The sequence below is a fragment of the Stenella coeruleoalba genome (assembly GCF_951394435.1).
Source record: "Stenella coeruleoalba genome assembly, chromosome: 4".
Classification (NCBI taxonomy): Eukaryota; Metazoa; Chordata; class Mammalia; order Artiodactyla; family Delphinidae; genus Stenella; species Stenella coeruleoalba.
Window position 1 is genome coordinate 1438652 of NC_137149.1, and position 13822 is coordinate 1452473.

Sequence of the window (13822 nt, forward strand, 5' to 3'; positions counted from 1 at the left end):
CCCTCCGTTCGTGTTAGATCACGCTCTGCAAGGTTGGGCCGCCTCCCCCGCACCCTGCTCAGCCACCCAGGAACCCACGTGCGACGCGAAGGGATGACGCTCCCCATGTCTGCGCTGCCCGCGGAAGGCACGGGCGCCACCTGCTGACCTGATTCTCAGCTGCTCCTGGCGCGGTGCTGGGCCCCGGGCGCCGCTGTCCACGGTCCTGGCCCAAAGGCCTGGCTGCCCTGATCCCCTGGCCACCCTCAGACCCTCTGCACCTTGTGGAAATGCTTCCCTGGGAGATGGGAGCGTCTCCCGAGGCCTCCACGGGGGCTGTTTCCTTTTCTCAGCTCAGCTTCTGCATTTGTGCTAAGCCAGAGGAGGCCTGGGAAGCTGCCGGCCTGACGTGAACAAGCAGTGTCCACGGCGGGACACGTCAGGAAAGCAGGAGGGGGTTCCAGACAGAGTAAGTGTTCACTGACTGTCACCTGGACACAGCAAGAAAAGGGGGGCAGGTCAAAAGCTGGAAAGTCCACGTATCTGGTCAAAGAATTTGTGATGGCTTCATACCAGCCTCGTAGGAAAATGATCCCCTTACCAATCAACTCTGGGCCACTGAGCTGGAGGCCCTGAGGGAGGAAGCCGCTCCTTAGGTTGTGGACAAGAATTCATTCCGCTGGACATTATGATGTTGGGCTTGAACCTAAAAAATGGCCTCATCACAAAGAGCTGCTCATTGGGACTTCCCCGGTGGCCCAGTGGTTAAGAATCCACCTTCAAATGCAGGGGGTACAGGTTCGATCCCTGGTCAGGGAGCTAAGATCCCACACACCATGGGGCCACTAAGCCCGCGTGCTGCAACTACTGAGCCTGCACGCTCTGGACCCACGTGCCACAACTAGAGAGAAGCCCACACGCCGCAACGAAAGATCCTGCGTGCTGCAAGGAAGATGCCGCGTCCCGCAACTAAGACCCGACGCAGCCAAATAAATAAATAAATAAATATTTTTAAAAAAATAGCTGCTCATCACAGCGCCGTCTGTAAGAGCAAGACTGGAAACAGCCACGAGGCAGGTGGCAGGGCCTGACTACACGGTGGTCCAGCCACACAGTGCGGTCCCACATGGCTGAAACTGACAGTGGAGACACCTCTAGAAACTGTCATGGACAGGCCACAGGCCTTCAGGCTAGCAGGTCAGGAAAGCAAGGCAGAGAAGGACGAGGTCCTCTGCCAAAGAATGGGAGCGGAAAACATGTGCCCGTGTGTGTGTCCGTGTGTGTGTGCCCGTCCGTCCGTGTGTGTGTGCCCGTGTGTGTGTCCGTCCGTCCGTGTGTGTGTGCCCGTGTGTGTGTGTACATCCTTGCTTCTACTTTTTAAATTGAAGGATAAATTATAAAAAATTGGAAAACTGTAACTTTAGCAGAGAAGGAGAATAAGGTAGAAAGAGATTTCTCTAGATACATCTTATTTTGTAGATCTGGCCGGGAACCATGCAAATTTTTCACATAATCATAAAGTTAAATTAAATGCAAATGGAAATCTCTATACAGCCCATGCTAAATGGAGCAAATTAACCTGCTGTGGGTAAGACTTGGGCACGACCTCAGACACAGAATGATTTCAAGTGAGGTGAAGCAGCCACTCAGCTGTGTATTCTAGTGGGATACGCCTGGAGATCAAAAGAACTGTTAAAAAAATCTCAGACGATGACAAGTATTTGTGAGGATGTGGAGAAACAGGAGCCTCGCACGTGACCAGGGAATGAGAACTGCCGGTGACAGCTCCTCAGCACGTAGAGGCTCCGTGTGAAGCACTAATTCTCTCCTAGAGACACCCAAAGAACGGAAACTCACAACCACACAAAAACCTGTACACAGATGTTCACAGCAGCATTACTCAATGATAACCAAGAAGTGGAAACGACACACCCGCCCATGGACAGATGAACCAAATGTGCTCCAACCGTACAGTGGAATATTATTCAGCCATAGAAAGGAAATCCTGACACCTGCATGAAGGGGGGTGAACCTTGAAAACATCATGCTCAGCAAAAGAAGCCAGACACAAAAGGTCACATAACGAGGGATTCTACTTCTATGAAACGTCCAGAACAGGCAAATTCACGGAGCCAGAAAGTAGATTCGTGGCTGCGAGGGGCTGGGGGGTGCCTACAGAACCCACACAGAAGAGGCTGCGGCGGAGCCTCGGAGTTCAGCTCGAGAAGGAAGAGCGGCCCTGAGCCCCACGGGCTCCCGGCCAGCCCCTGCCCGCTGCTGGAGGAGCTGGCCACACGCCGCTCCAGGGAGAAGGCGGCAGTGGCTGCACAGGCCTGCAAGGCGTCTGCCCCTGCACCCAGAGGGCCCCTCCCTGCTGACCTCTGTGCACAGCTCCCACGGCTGCGGGCAGCGGCCTGTCCAGCCTCCGGGCTGAGCCCCCTCCTCTCTCCATCCTCCCACCTCCCTTCGCACACAGTGAAGCCAGGATGGGAGCCTGCGCGGCAGGGTCTGGTGAGAGGACAGCGCAACAGCCGCGTGTGAGGCCCCGAGGCTGAGCCCGGCTCCTCCTTTCCCACGTCCGGGATGGGGGCTGGGGGCATGTGGTGGGCACCGGGGCAGTGCTGGCTGAATCTGCTTCAATCAGGATAAGCCCCGGGGGTGGGGCAGGGGAGGAAGAGCTGCCGTGAGCCAGTCGTGTAGGAGCCAGGGTGTCACAGAGCCCTGCCCGCTCAGCTGCCTCTGGGGGAGAACAGGGTCCTGGGGGCACTGCCCGAGAATCTGCCCCAGGGTGGTCTCGGGATCCCACCGCTGCCCCCGGGGCAGGGCTGAGGGTCTCTGTGGCTAACCGCGGCCCACGGGAGCTGCCACGCCGGTCAGGTGGGTGCTGGGGCCCAGCCCCGGCCGGTCCACACACGCCGGTCACACCACAGCAGTGAAAAGGGGCAAACCGAGGGCCCGAAGCTGCGCCCACTCACCTGAAGGCGCCCGTCACGCCAGAAACGGGGCGGTCGGGGCTACGAGGGGCGCTTCTCGGTTGGATGTGGCAACTGGGTCCAGGAGGGCCTGACCAGCAGCTAAACCGACTAGAGGTGAGTCCAGGGGCCAGAGCGGCTCTTACCTGGAGCCCGGCAGGTGCTGGGCCTCCTCCCCGGCCGCCCCTCCACGCCGACTCTCCTCCCCGGCCTCCGAGGGCTGCCGGGCCTCAGCCTCCTTTTGCTCACTCGCTCCGCCGCCCCCTCCAGGCAGCCCGTCTGCCGCGTCCACCTGGGGCCCTGAGGTGTGTGCCAGGCACTTGTCGGAAGTGGGGGCTTTGGGCTCCTGCCCGCCGGGGGCGTCTTCGGAGGGCCCGGGGTCTGGGACGCCCAGCGCCGTGGGCAAGGCCTCCGGGGCAGGCCGGACCTCCAGCAGTCCCGCGGCCGAGCCCTTGGCGCAGGCCTTGGCGGAGCCCACGTAAGAGGAGCGGATGACGCTTCCCGAGCCGCACTTGCCGCGCAGGCTCTCCGCCGCGTCCTCCCTGCTGCCCGCACAGCCCCTGCAGCACACGCAGGAGTTCAGAAGGCTGTTGGCAGCCGTGGCGCTGAGTTTGTGGGGGCCGCCCTCCGGCCCCTCGGCCGCCGGCTCCCCCGGGGAGACGCCGTTTCCGAGGACTTCTGGGTTGGCGAGGGCAGAGTCCAGGGAGCTGGGCGACTTGGGGTTGAAGATGACCGTGGCCGAGAGCTTCATGCCCCCCGTCCGGTGGGCGATTAGCTCGGCCGTCTGGGCGTCCTCCGCACTCGCCTCCCAGCCATCCAGCTGCGGCTGGGAGTCCGGGCAGCTGCAGGAGCCAGGGCCCACTGCCCGCGTCTGGTCGCCCTGCACGCCGTTGCTGCCGCTCAGGTCCTCCGCCGTCTCGGCTGCGGCGGCTGCTCCGGCCCCCGCCCCTCGGCTCTCCCCGCCCCGCCCTCTCTCCTGGGGGCCGCCCGCCCGCCCACACCGGCCGCCCGGGGGCTCTGCCGCCCCGTCCACATCCTCCATGAAGAACACCCTCCCCTCCTCTTCGTCGCTGCCCGGCGGCAGCCGTGGTCCGCCCGGGGATGCCTGCCCGAGGGCACCGCGCTCGGCGCCCGGCCCGTGCGCGGGGGACTGGCAGGCATTGGGCGGGGACAGGAGAGAGGACATCGCGTCCCCAGCCCTGTGCACCATTCGGCTGAGCTGCTCCAGCTCCTGGTCGTCGTCCTGCACGGAGCACGCCAGCTCCGCCTCTGCGTGCCTGGGCTCCGCCGGGCCGAGGGGTGCGGGCAGGGCGGGCTCCAGGGCAGGGGGCACCGGGGTGTCCGCCCGGATGGGGAACTCCACGTCTTGGGAAATACAGAGGTTCCGTTCCAGCGTGTGAAGCTCCTCCTCGGTCAGGGTCCGCAGCAAATCCCTACAAGCGTCAAGACAGAAAGGAAGAGCGTCGGTCCCAGAGGCCACACCAGCCCCCAGGCCGAATGGGCTCGGCACCAGCAGGAGAGCAACACGGTGTCCACTGCCTGCAATTAACCTCCCACCATGTTGCTTCCTCCACCAAAAGAGGTGCGTCTCCAGGGGTCCCCTGGGCCGCGGGTCAGGACAACAGCCGTGTGGGTGGCTGACGGTGATTCTAGAATGTGCCCTTGCTTAAAAATGAGACTCTGAACTCTTGCTGAAAACCCTGATTCTTCGTGATAATATGTTAATAAATTAATAAAATAAAATTATAAATTATTAATCAATACATCAATTAATAAAAACTTTCAGGAGTGAAAGGATATATATTGGTTTATATATAGATTTTCATCCTTTGCTTCAACAAATATTACTGAGCACTGCCTATGTGCCAGGCCCTGGGTGACACACAGGAAGACTGGCATGGTCCCTGCTGAGCAGGTTCCGTAGGAAGAGACAGATAATAAACATTTACAAGGGAAGACTGAAGTACAATAATGACCACGGCAGCCAAGGAAGGAGCCACCAGAAGGGGGCACAGCAGGGCGCCTCCCCTGGGGGGAGCGGCATTGAACCGACACCCAAGGTGGAGTGACTCTAATGACAAGGACGGGGATGAGCCCAAAGTGGGTCCCACAGGCCGGTGTATGCTGCTCTCCGCCGGGAAGAGCTCAGGCCTGAGGTCTCAGCGCCTGGTTCAACATCCCAGTGCAGTCGGGGAAGCACGTGGAAAGGTGCACTTCTCAGAACCGCTCAGCTGTGGGTCTTCATAAACTGAACACACCCTGCCAACAGCACCCAGATCAAGAAATACAGCACGACCTGGGCTCCCAGGCGCCCCCCACGTGCCTTCCTGGTCACGATCCCGACTACCACAGCGGTGGCCTCCCCTGTTCTCCTTCTCTAGATAGACGGCAACCTGCGGTCTGCACTCCTCCGTGGCAGGCATGTTTGCCAGTGCTATGTTTGTGCAGAGGTGCCAGACGAAACACAGGACACCCAGTTAGACTGGAATTTCAGATAAACAGCAAATACTTTTTAGAGTAAGTATGTCCCAAATGGCCCCCACTGGGGACATATTTACACTAACAAAGTATTATCGTTTATCTGAAACCTAAATTTAATTGCACACTTTTTTTTTAAACCTTTATGTGCAATTACATTTTATTTTTCCTATGCCTTTGTTTTTCGTTTTTTTTTTTTTGGGGTGCTCAGCTTGTGGGACCTTAGTTCCCCCGACCAGGGATTGAACTTGCACCCTTGGCAGCCGAAGTGCAGAGTCCTAACCACTGGACCACCAGAGAACTCCCCTTAATCGCATATTCTGTTTCCCTTTGCCAGCTCTGACAACCCTCTCTGGTGAGATTCGCGGTCGTTGTAGATCATTCCGTCTCCTGGTGGAAACGCATCGCAGTTCACCTCTGAAGCTGTCCCACCCCGGAGGGGCCCTGGCTGCCAGGGACCCACATCTTTGAGTCCCTGTCCTGGGGAGCATGGGGTGTGTTTCTGCAAGCACGCGTGCTGAGTGCTGGTGAGGGGTGTGTCCCCGCCGACAGCCCACAGGGTCCGCTGACAGTTCTGCATGCCCCACACCCTCATGGGCACTTGCACTTTTCCACTTCATCGTCTCTGGTGAGTGTGCAGTGGTATCTCGTCGTGGTTTTAAACTGCTTTATCCTGCTCGTTCAGGAGGTCGTGCACCCATTTATACGCTGATGGACCCTTAGACAGCCTCTCTGAAGTGCCTGTTTAGGACTTTCACCCATTTTTTATTGGGTTAACTGTCTGTTTCTTACCGACTGACAGGAGTTCTTTATGTATTGTGGATCTCAGTTCTTTATTGGATGTTGTGTCCAACTCTGCGGCCTTTTCACTCTCTCAAAGGTGTCTTTTGACGAACTGAGGTTTTAAATTCCAGCAAAGTTCAAAATGTCATTTTATTCTGTGATTAGTGCTTCTGTGCCCTGGTGAAGAAATCTTTGCCAACTCGGAGATCACAAAGATGTACTCGATGGTTCCCTCTGAAAGCGTTTTTACTTTTCACGTTTGTATCTGCAGTCTACCTAGAACTGACGTGTTCATAGGAGTGTATCACGGACCTTTGTCCTCATACGGATATTTGCTGATTCAGCCACTCATTGGAAAAAGCCAACCGTTCTCCACTGTTGTGCTGTCACCTCTGTCATGAATCATGTGTTGGTCGCACCAGACCCTCTGTTCCGTTGAATGCCCCGTGCACTACATCTCTGCCAGTACGACTACAGCTATACGGCAGGAAGTGTCTCCAGCTCTGCTCACTTTTTTTTTTTTTTTTTTTTTTGCGGTACGCGGGCCTCTCACCGCTGTGGCCTCTCCCGTCGCGGAGCACAGGCTCCGGACGCGCAGGCTCAGCGGTCATGGCTCACAGGCGCAGCCGCTCCGCGGCATGTGGGATCTTCCCGGACTGGGGCACGAACCCGCGTCCCCTGCATTGGCAGGCGGACTCTCAACCACTGCGCCACCAGGGAAGCCCCTCTGCTCACTTTTATAATGAAGCACACCCGGCAGAAATGCACACATACGTTCACAAGCTCAGTCACACCAGCACCGTCTGGAAACTACCCAAAAACCATGAAGAGCAGAACATATAAATAATATTCTTCTTCTTTGTCCTTTTTCTCCAGCAATCTTTTTCTTCTTGGCTGTTCTAGGCCCCTTGCCTGCTATAGGAATTTTAGAATTAGTTTGTCAATTTCTGCAAAAGAGAAAACCTCCTGGGATTTTGATTGAGGTTGCATTGAATTCATAGATTAATTTGAGAATCACTGATATCTTCTCAATATAAAGTTTTCCACTCCCTGAATATGGGATAGCTATTTATTTAGGTCTTTAAAATTTTGTATCAAAAACATTTTGTAACTTTTGGTGGAGGTCTTAGACATCTCACATTTATGCTAATTAATATTTATTGACACCATTGTAGATGATATTTAAATTTTTTATTGTGATAAAATACTTATAAAATTTACCATCTTAACCATTTTAAGTGACAGTTCAGTGGTATTAAGTACACTCATATTGTTGTGCAGCCGTCACCACCATCCACCCCTGTAACAATTTCATCTTGTAAAACTAAAACTCTGTCCTCATGAAACAATAACTCCCTGTTCTCCCCTCCCCCAGCCCCTGGCAACCACAGTTATGCCTTTTGTCTCTATGATTTTGAGGACTCCAGGGACCTCATGTAATCGGAATCATACATTATCTGTCTTTTTGTGGCTGGCTTATTTCATTTAGCATGTCCACAAAGTTCATCCACATTGCAGCATGCGTCAGGATTTCCTTCCTTTTCAAGGCTGAATAATATCCCAGTGTATGGCTGGACCATGTTTTGCTTACCCATCCATCCGTCAACAGCGGCTTCCATGTCTTAGCTATTGTGAAGGATGATGCTATGAATACGAGTGTACAAATATCTCTTCAAGATGCTTCTTTCAATTCTTTTCGGTATAAACCCAGAAGTGGAACTGCCGGATCATACGGTAGTTCTATTTTAATTTTTTGAGGAACCTCCACAGCAGCTGCACCATTTTACATTCCCACCAACAGTGCACAAGAGTTCCAATTTCTCCATATCCTCCCCAGCACTTGTTTTCTGTTTCTTTGATAGTAGCCTTCCTCGTGGGTGTGAGGTGGTGTCTCATTGGGGGTTTGATTTGCGTTTCCCTGACGATCGTGATGTTGAGCATCTTTTCACGTGCTGGTGGCCATTCACGTATCTTCTCTGGAGACATGTCTATTCAAGTCTTTTGCCCATGTGCATCAGATCGTTAGGCTTTTTGTTGTTGAGTTTTAGGAGTTCTCTATATAGTCTAGATACTAACCTCTCACCAGATATACGATACGCAGATATCTTCTCCCATTCTATGGGTTGCCTTTTTACTCTATTGTAGTGTTTTTTGATGGACAAAATTTTGAAATTTTCACAAAGCTCAATTTGTCTATTTTTTTCTTCTGTTACCTGTGCCTTTGGTGTTACATCCAAGAAGTCACTGCCAAAATGCAATCTCATGAAGCTTTTGTCCTATGTTTTCTTCTAAGAGTTTTATAGTTTTACCTCTTACATTTAGGTCCTTGATTTTGAGTTAATTCGTATTTATATGGTGTTAGGTAAGGGTCCAGCTTCATATGTGTGTATCTCTTATCAGATTAAGGAAATTCCCTTCTATTTCTAATCTGCTAAGAGATGTTTTCATCATAAAATAGGCATTAGTCTTTCAAATTATTTTTCTGTAACTTTCAAAATGATTTGGGTTTTCTTCCTTTTTAAAAAATTAATACAGAAAAATTGATTTTCAAATGTTAAACCATGATGTATATAATTTAAACTCCACAAGACAATTACTGTTTTGTACAGCGCAGATTCATTTATGTTCATTCACATCAGGGTCTTAAGTCTCTCCTGTGCTTCCACATTCCCATCTGAGATTTTTTTCCTTTGCAGGAAGAATTCCAATTAGTTTTTCTTTATGTACAATCTGCTCATAACAAATTTCTTCAGCTTCGTGTTTCTGAATAACCCACTACATCACCTGCATTTTTTTTTTTTTTTTTTGCGGTACGCAGGCCTCTCACTGTTGCGGCCTCTCCCGTTGCGGAGCACAGGCTCCGGACGCGCAGGCTCAGCGGCCATGGCTCACGGGCGCAGCCGCTCCGCGGTATGTGGGATCTTCCCGGACCGGGGCACGAACCCGTGTGCCCTGCATCGGCAGGCAGACTCCCAACCACTGCGCCACCAGGGAAGCCCCACCTGCATTTCTGAAGGATATTTTTCCTGGTTGTAAAATCCTGACTGGCAGCTATTTCCTTTCAGCACTTTATTATATTTCTTAAAATATTTACTTATTTATTTTGGCTGCGCCAGGTTGTGGCACGAGGGGTCCTCGTTGCCACATGTGGGATCTTCGTTGCGGCGAGTGGGATCTTCTTCTTAGTTGTGGCATAGGGGATCTTTAGTTGCAACATGGGGGATCTTTAGTTGTGGCGTGCAGGATCTTTTAGTTGCGGCATGCATGCAGGACTTAGTTCCCCGACCAGGGATCGAACCCGGGTCCCCTGCATTGGGAGTGCGGAGTCCCAACCACTGGACCACCAGGGAAGTCCCGCTTTCAGCACTTTAAATATATATCATTTCATTGCCTCTGGTTTCCAGAGGACAGCTGTTGATGTACACTCTTTTCAAAGTAATATGTCCTTTTCCGCTAGCTGTGTTTAAGCTTTTTTCTTTGTTTTCAGCAATTTTACTGTGATATACCCAGATGTGCCTGTGGAATCTGTGGACAGAGATTTTTTCTTCAATTTTGGAAAATTCTTGGCCATTATTTCTTTGAATACTGCTTCTGCCCATTTTCTCCATTCCTTCCTTCTGATTCCAGTTATGTGCGTCAGCCTTTTGAGTACGTCACACGTCTCTGACGTTCTGGACTCTTTCCCTGCCCAAGTCCCCAGCATCTGGTGTCTCCCCCCTCCCCCTCCCCCCATGGCCACTCCCAGCCGTGGCCCAGGCCACACGCTTCCCTTCCTGGCCCAGCGTCGTCCATCCTCTCCCCTCCTTCCTTGTCTCCTCTCCCAGCCGGACACCCAGAGAGGGCAGGAGCCTTGGCCTCTGGGTCGAGGGTCAGGTCCTGCTAGGGACACTCAACTGTGGCTTGCCCACCCTGTGCCCACTGACCCTCCAAGGACCCCCCGGGTCACTCCTCACTGGATTCAGAGCACGTTTGGCTCGCGATGGGGCAAAGGGCAGTTTAGAGCAGGCTTCTGTGCTCTCTGGCCCCCAGAAAGGACAGGCACCAGCAGAGGAAAGCCACCCTAGGCTGGGAAGTCCCGCCAGACCCAGAAAGGGCGTGGCAGGGGTCCACGGGGTCAGCCCTGGACCGACAGCCTGGGAAGGGGGCTTCTCGGAGACCAGGGACCGTGGTAGGAAAGACCTTGGCGTCTGAGGCCACGGGGCCAGGGAGCTGCTCAGAGGACATGCGGCCACAGCCCCCTGCGGTCCCGTCCCCGCAGGAGCCGGGCCCTGTCAGCTCACAGAGGTCACCAGCAGTGAGGGCTCCACACAACTTGACGTGAGGTTTCTCAAGGGAAGGCTGAGGTCAGGGGTGCTGGCTGGAGGGCCAGCTGCTGAAGGGCAAGGGAAGCCCTCAGGGCAGAGCTCGGTTACCCAGGCCAGACGTCACAAGCCCACAGGACAGCACAGATGGTGCCAACGCCACCCAGGGATGGTCGGGGGGTGGGCAGGATGAGCCACAGCATGTGGGCACCCGCTGGTCACTCAAGAGAACTGAGCACTTCACCCCCTAAACTAGTCAAAGAACTAGTAACAGCCCCCAACCTGGGCGCCAGCCCCAGCCAACGTGCAGGGCGTGGCCTGGCCCAGGGGGATGTCCTCCCCTCACAGGCTGCGTGGCCCTGGTCCGGCCCACACCACCCCGGTTTCAGGGCCTCGCCTCTAAGATAGGCCCCATCTGTCTCGCGGGGCCACGGAGACGTTTCTGTGAGAAACCAGAAGAGGGCCTGGCTTCCAGGCCCTTAGCCAGGGCAGCCGCTGTCTTAGGACCGGACATCTGCGTAAAGGTCTTAACGCTACCGGCCAAGAACAAAGAACTTGTTCTGTGAGGGAGGAAGGGTGTGGGGTTAAAGGAGCTCCAAGCAGTAGAAACCAGGAGCCGACGACAGAGACCAAGGTCCCAGCACCCCCGAGGTGGACAGAAGGTGAAGAATCAGCTCACACAGAAGTGTGAAGTTTACCACCCTCTAAGGCTCGGCAGGGACAAGCTACCCACCCTTGAGGGGTCCAGTAAAGGCAAAGCAAGACCAGCCTTGTCCAGAGAGGCCATTGCCAACCCCCAGGAGCAGTCACAGAAGGGAGGGGGCGCAGAGGCAAACACCGCCCTCCCCTCCCCTCCCTCACCCCCCCACACCCCCACACCCCGCCAACCTGATTTTCCGCAGCAACGTGTGGAAGGGCCGGAAGAGCTCGGACATGTCCTCTGCCTTGCGGTCCAGGTTCAGGGGTCCATCCGCATAGACCACGAGGCCACTGCATCCAAGACAGAAAGCCAGCCTGACGTCAAGTCCTGCAGCCGCGTGGCCAGCCCAGACCACACCCTGCACATGCTTCCCCTCTGCGATCGAATCGTAAATAAGTTTAGAAAAAAGCAGTGAAAATTATGACCCAGATTTTATCCTCTTTCGAAGTTGATTAGCCTACGTCTGTTTGAGGGATCATAAAATAATGATAAAAACATGGCTGCACACCTCCCAGCCGCAATCAGATAAATCAGCATCAAGGTCTGTTGCTAACATCTGCCTCCTTGAAAATGGAAACACTGGATTTGTGTTTAAATATACCACAAATGCAGAGGTTGGTGAGAACTGGCCCTGGAACCATCTACTCCAAAAGGGAAACAGGAGTTGGAGGTGAAGCCCAGCCCGGCCCCCCACCAGCGTGGAGCCCTGACCCCAGGGCTGGCCCCTGGGGGTGTGGGTCCTGCAGGAGCACGGCGCAGACAGGGCGAGATTTTTCCAGACAGCGCCCCGCAGGCTGTCCTCCCAGCTCTCCCAGCTCTCCCTCGTGCCGTCCACACGCCCCAGGTCCGGGGGCTGCCCGAGACTTTCCGACTCACACTGGCCACAGGCTCTCGCGGTTCCCGGCCCCGCCAGGCTGTGAATGTCGTGTCCCGGCCGCTGTCTCCAAAGCCCCCTTCCCCTCCCAGCACTCTGGCCCACGGTCAGGCACCCTTCAAGAGGGGGGCAGCCTCCTGTCACCCCTCAGGCAGGATGGACCCTCCTGCTGGGCGTCCCCGTGCCTCGAGAGGACCCCCTTCACTGGACTGGGCCCCACGGCCCACCTGACTCTGCCCAGATGCCAGCTCCGGGCGCCCCGATTCCGCGGCAGGGGGTCCCGTGTTCACCTCCGTAGCCACAGCCCCACCCATCTCCAGGCGCGTGACCATCATTCCAGACCCGTCTCTCGGAGACAGGACCTATCCCTGAGGACCCTTCTCTGGATGCCTCCTGCACCTCTTGGGTGCCCAGGGACCGTCCACCCGTGAACACGGGCCTGTCCCCTCGCGGCCCCATGGAGCATAGGTCGGCGCCTCGGGGGCCTGTCTGTGTAAATGAGGAGCCGCTGGCACATCTCTGAGGACGAACAGGATCTTATTTCAGGCCTCAGGGTCTGGTCACCCATCCAGCTGGGAGCCCCCATTACTTCTGGAAAACACCCAGTTCAGTGAGAAAAACTGAAAAACAAAGTTGAACGAGGAGACTGTTTTCCCCTAAAAAAAGGTTGGTTTCGTGGGCAAAAAGATTTCCTTTTTTTCTAAAAACAGGAAAAACATGGGCTGTGAGGCCCCCCTGGGGCACACCTGGCCGTGACCAGCATGACCAGTGGCCTCCAGGCCCCGAGGAGAGACCAGCTCGAGGGCCTGTGTCCTGAGCCAGCGGAGGGCAGAGGGCACGGCCGGGCCTCCATTCCTTCTGGGCTGCTTCACGGATCTTCCATGAGCTAACAGTCATGGTTCAATTAACCGTGTTTGAGGGACGATTTCCCAAGGCAGAGCCTTAACTTGGTGGGTAAATGCGGTGGTCTCAGTGCAAAGGCAGAGTGAAAACAGGCAGAAGAAAGAGTTTGGGTAATCCTGGCCATCTCCTCTTTCAGAAAGCAGCGACGGGGGCAGGGAGGGACCCTGTCTCCTCTCCTGGGTCCTGGGGAGGCCTGGGCTGCCCCCCAGTGAGCAAGCAGGGTCCCTCCTGCCCAGCACGGCCTCCATGGAACTGCGAGCCCCGGAAAAGAATCCATTCAGCAGGAGAGGTCTGTGCACAAACCCCTAAAGCCACCGTGCCCACCCCCTCTGGTGGGAGACCGGGGGACCTAGGCCATTCCCGCGGCTCTGTCCAGCGGTGCTCGCACGCGCCGGAGCACCCAGGGTTCCCTCCCGCTCAGCAGCTCCGGGAAGTGACGCCAACCGCCAGGACAGGCAGAGAGGAGGTCGTGGGGCGGCCACGTTTCTGCGTCCCCACGACGGGGCACCCCTGCGGACAAGGGTGAGGCTGGTCTTCGTGTCCCAGGAGGAGCTCAGCAGACACCTGTTCAGTGTCCAGCTGGCCTGGGTGCTGATGCAACGGCCGGGGGTGGGAAGGGGAGATGGGGGGAACCAGGCCTGGAAACAAGCCATCAGGGGGAGAGCTGCAGCCCCACAGGGCGGGTGACCCGGGCATCGCGCCCGCTCAGCCCACGTCCATGCAAGGCAGCCCCACAGTGGAGCCTGGCAGGCACGTGGCTGGGCCCGGGGGGGCCCCGGCATAACGCGGGGGACGGTGAGGGGTCGGCCCAGGTCCAGCTCGCGTGGGCCGG

General features: G+C 55.7%; 1 protein-coding gene across 2 annotated transcripts in view; it reads right to left on the reverse strand.

The window, feature by feature from the left end:
- The window catches only part of ZFYVE28 (zinc finger FYVE-type containing 28), a 128317-nt gene that overhangs the window by 29330 nt on the left and 85165 nt on the right, over positions 1 to 13822 (reverse strand). For both annotated transcript variants that reach the window (XM_079919314.1, XM_079919313.1), the window contains exons 7-8: positions 11402 to 11503; positions 3098 to 4384 (exon numbers count right to left, since the gene is read on the reverse strand). In XM_079919314.1, the coding sequence (XP_079775440.1) occupies positions 3098 to 4384; positions 11402 to 11503 (1389 nt within the window). The remainder of the gene's footprint in view (positions 1 to 3097; positions 4385 to 11401; positions 11504 to 13822) is intronic.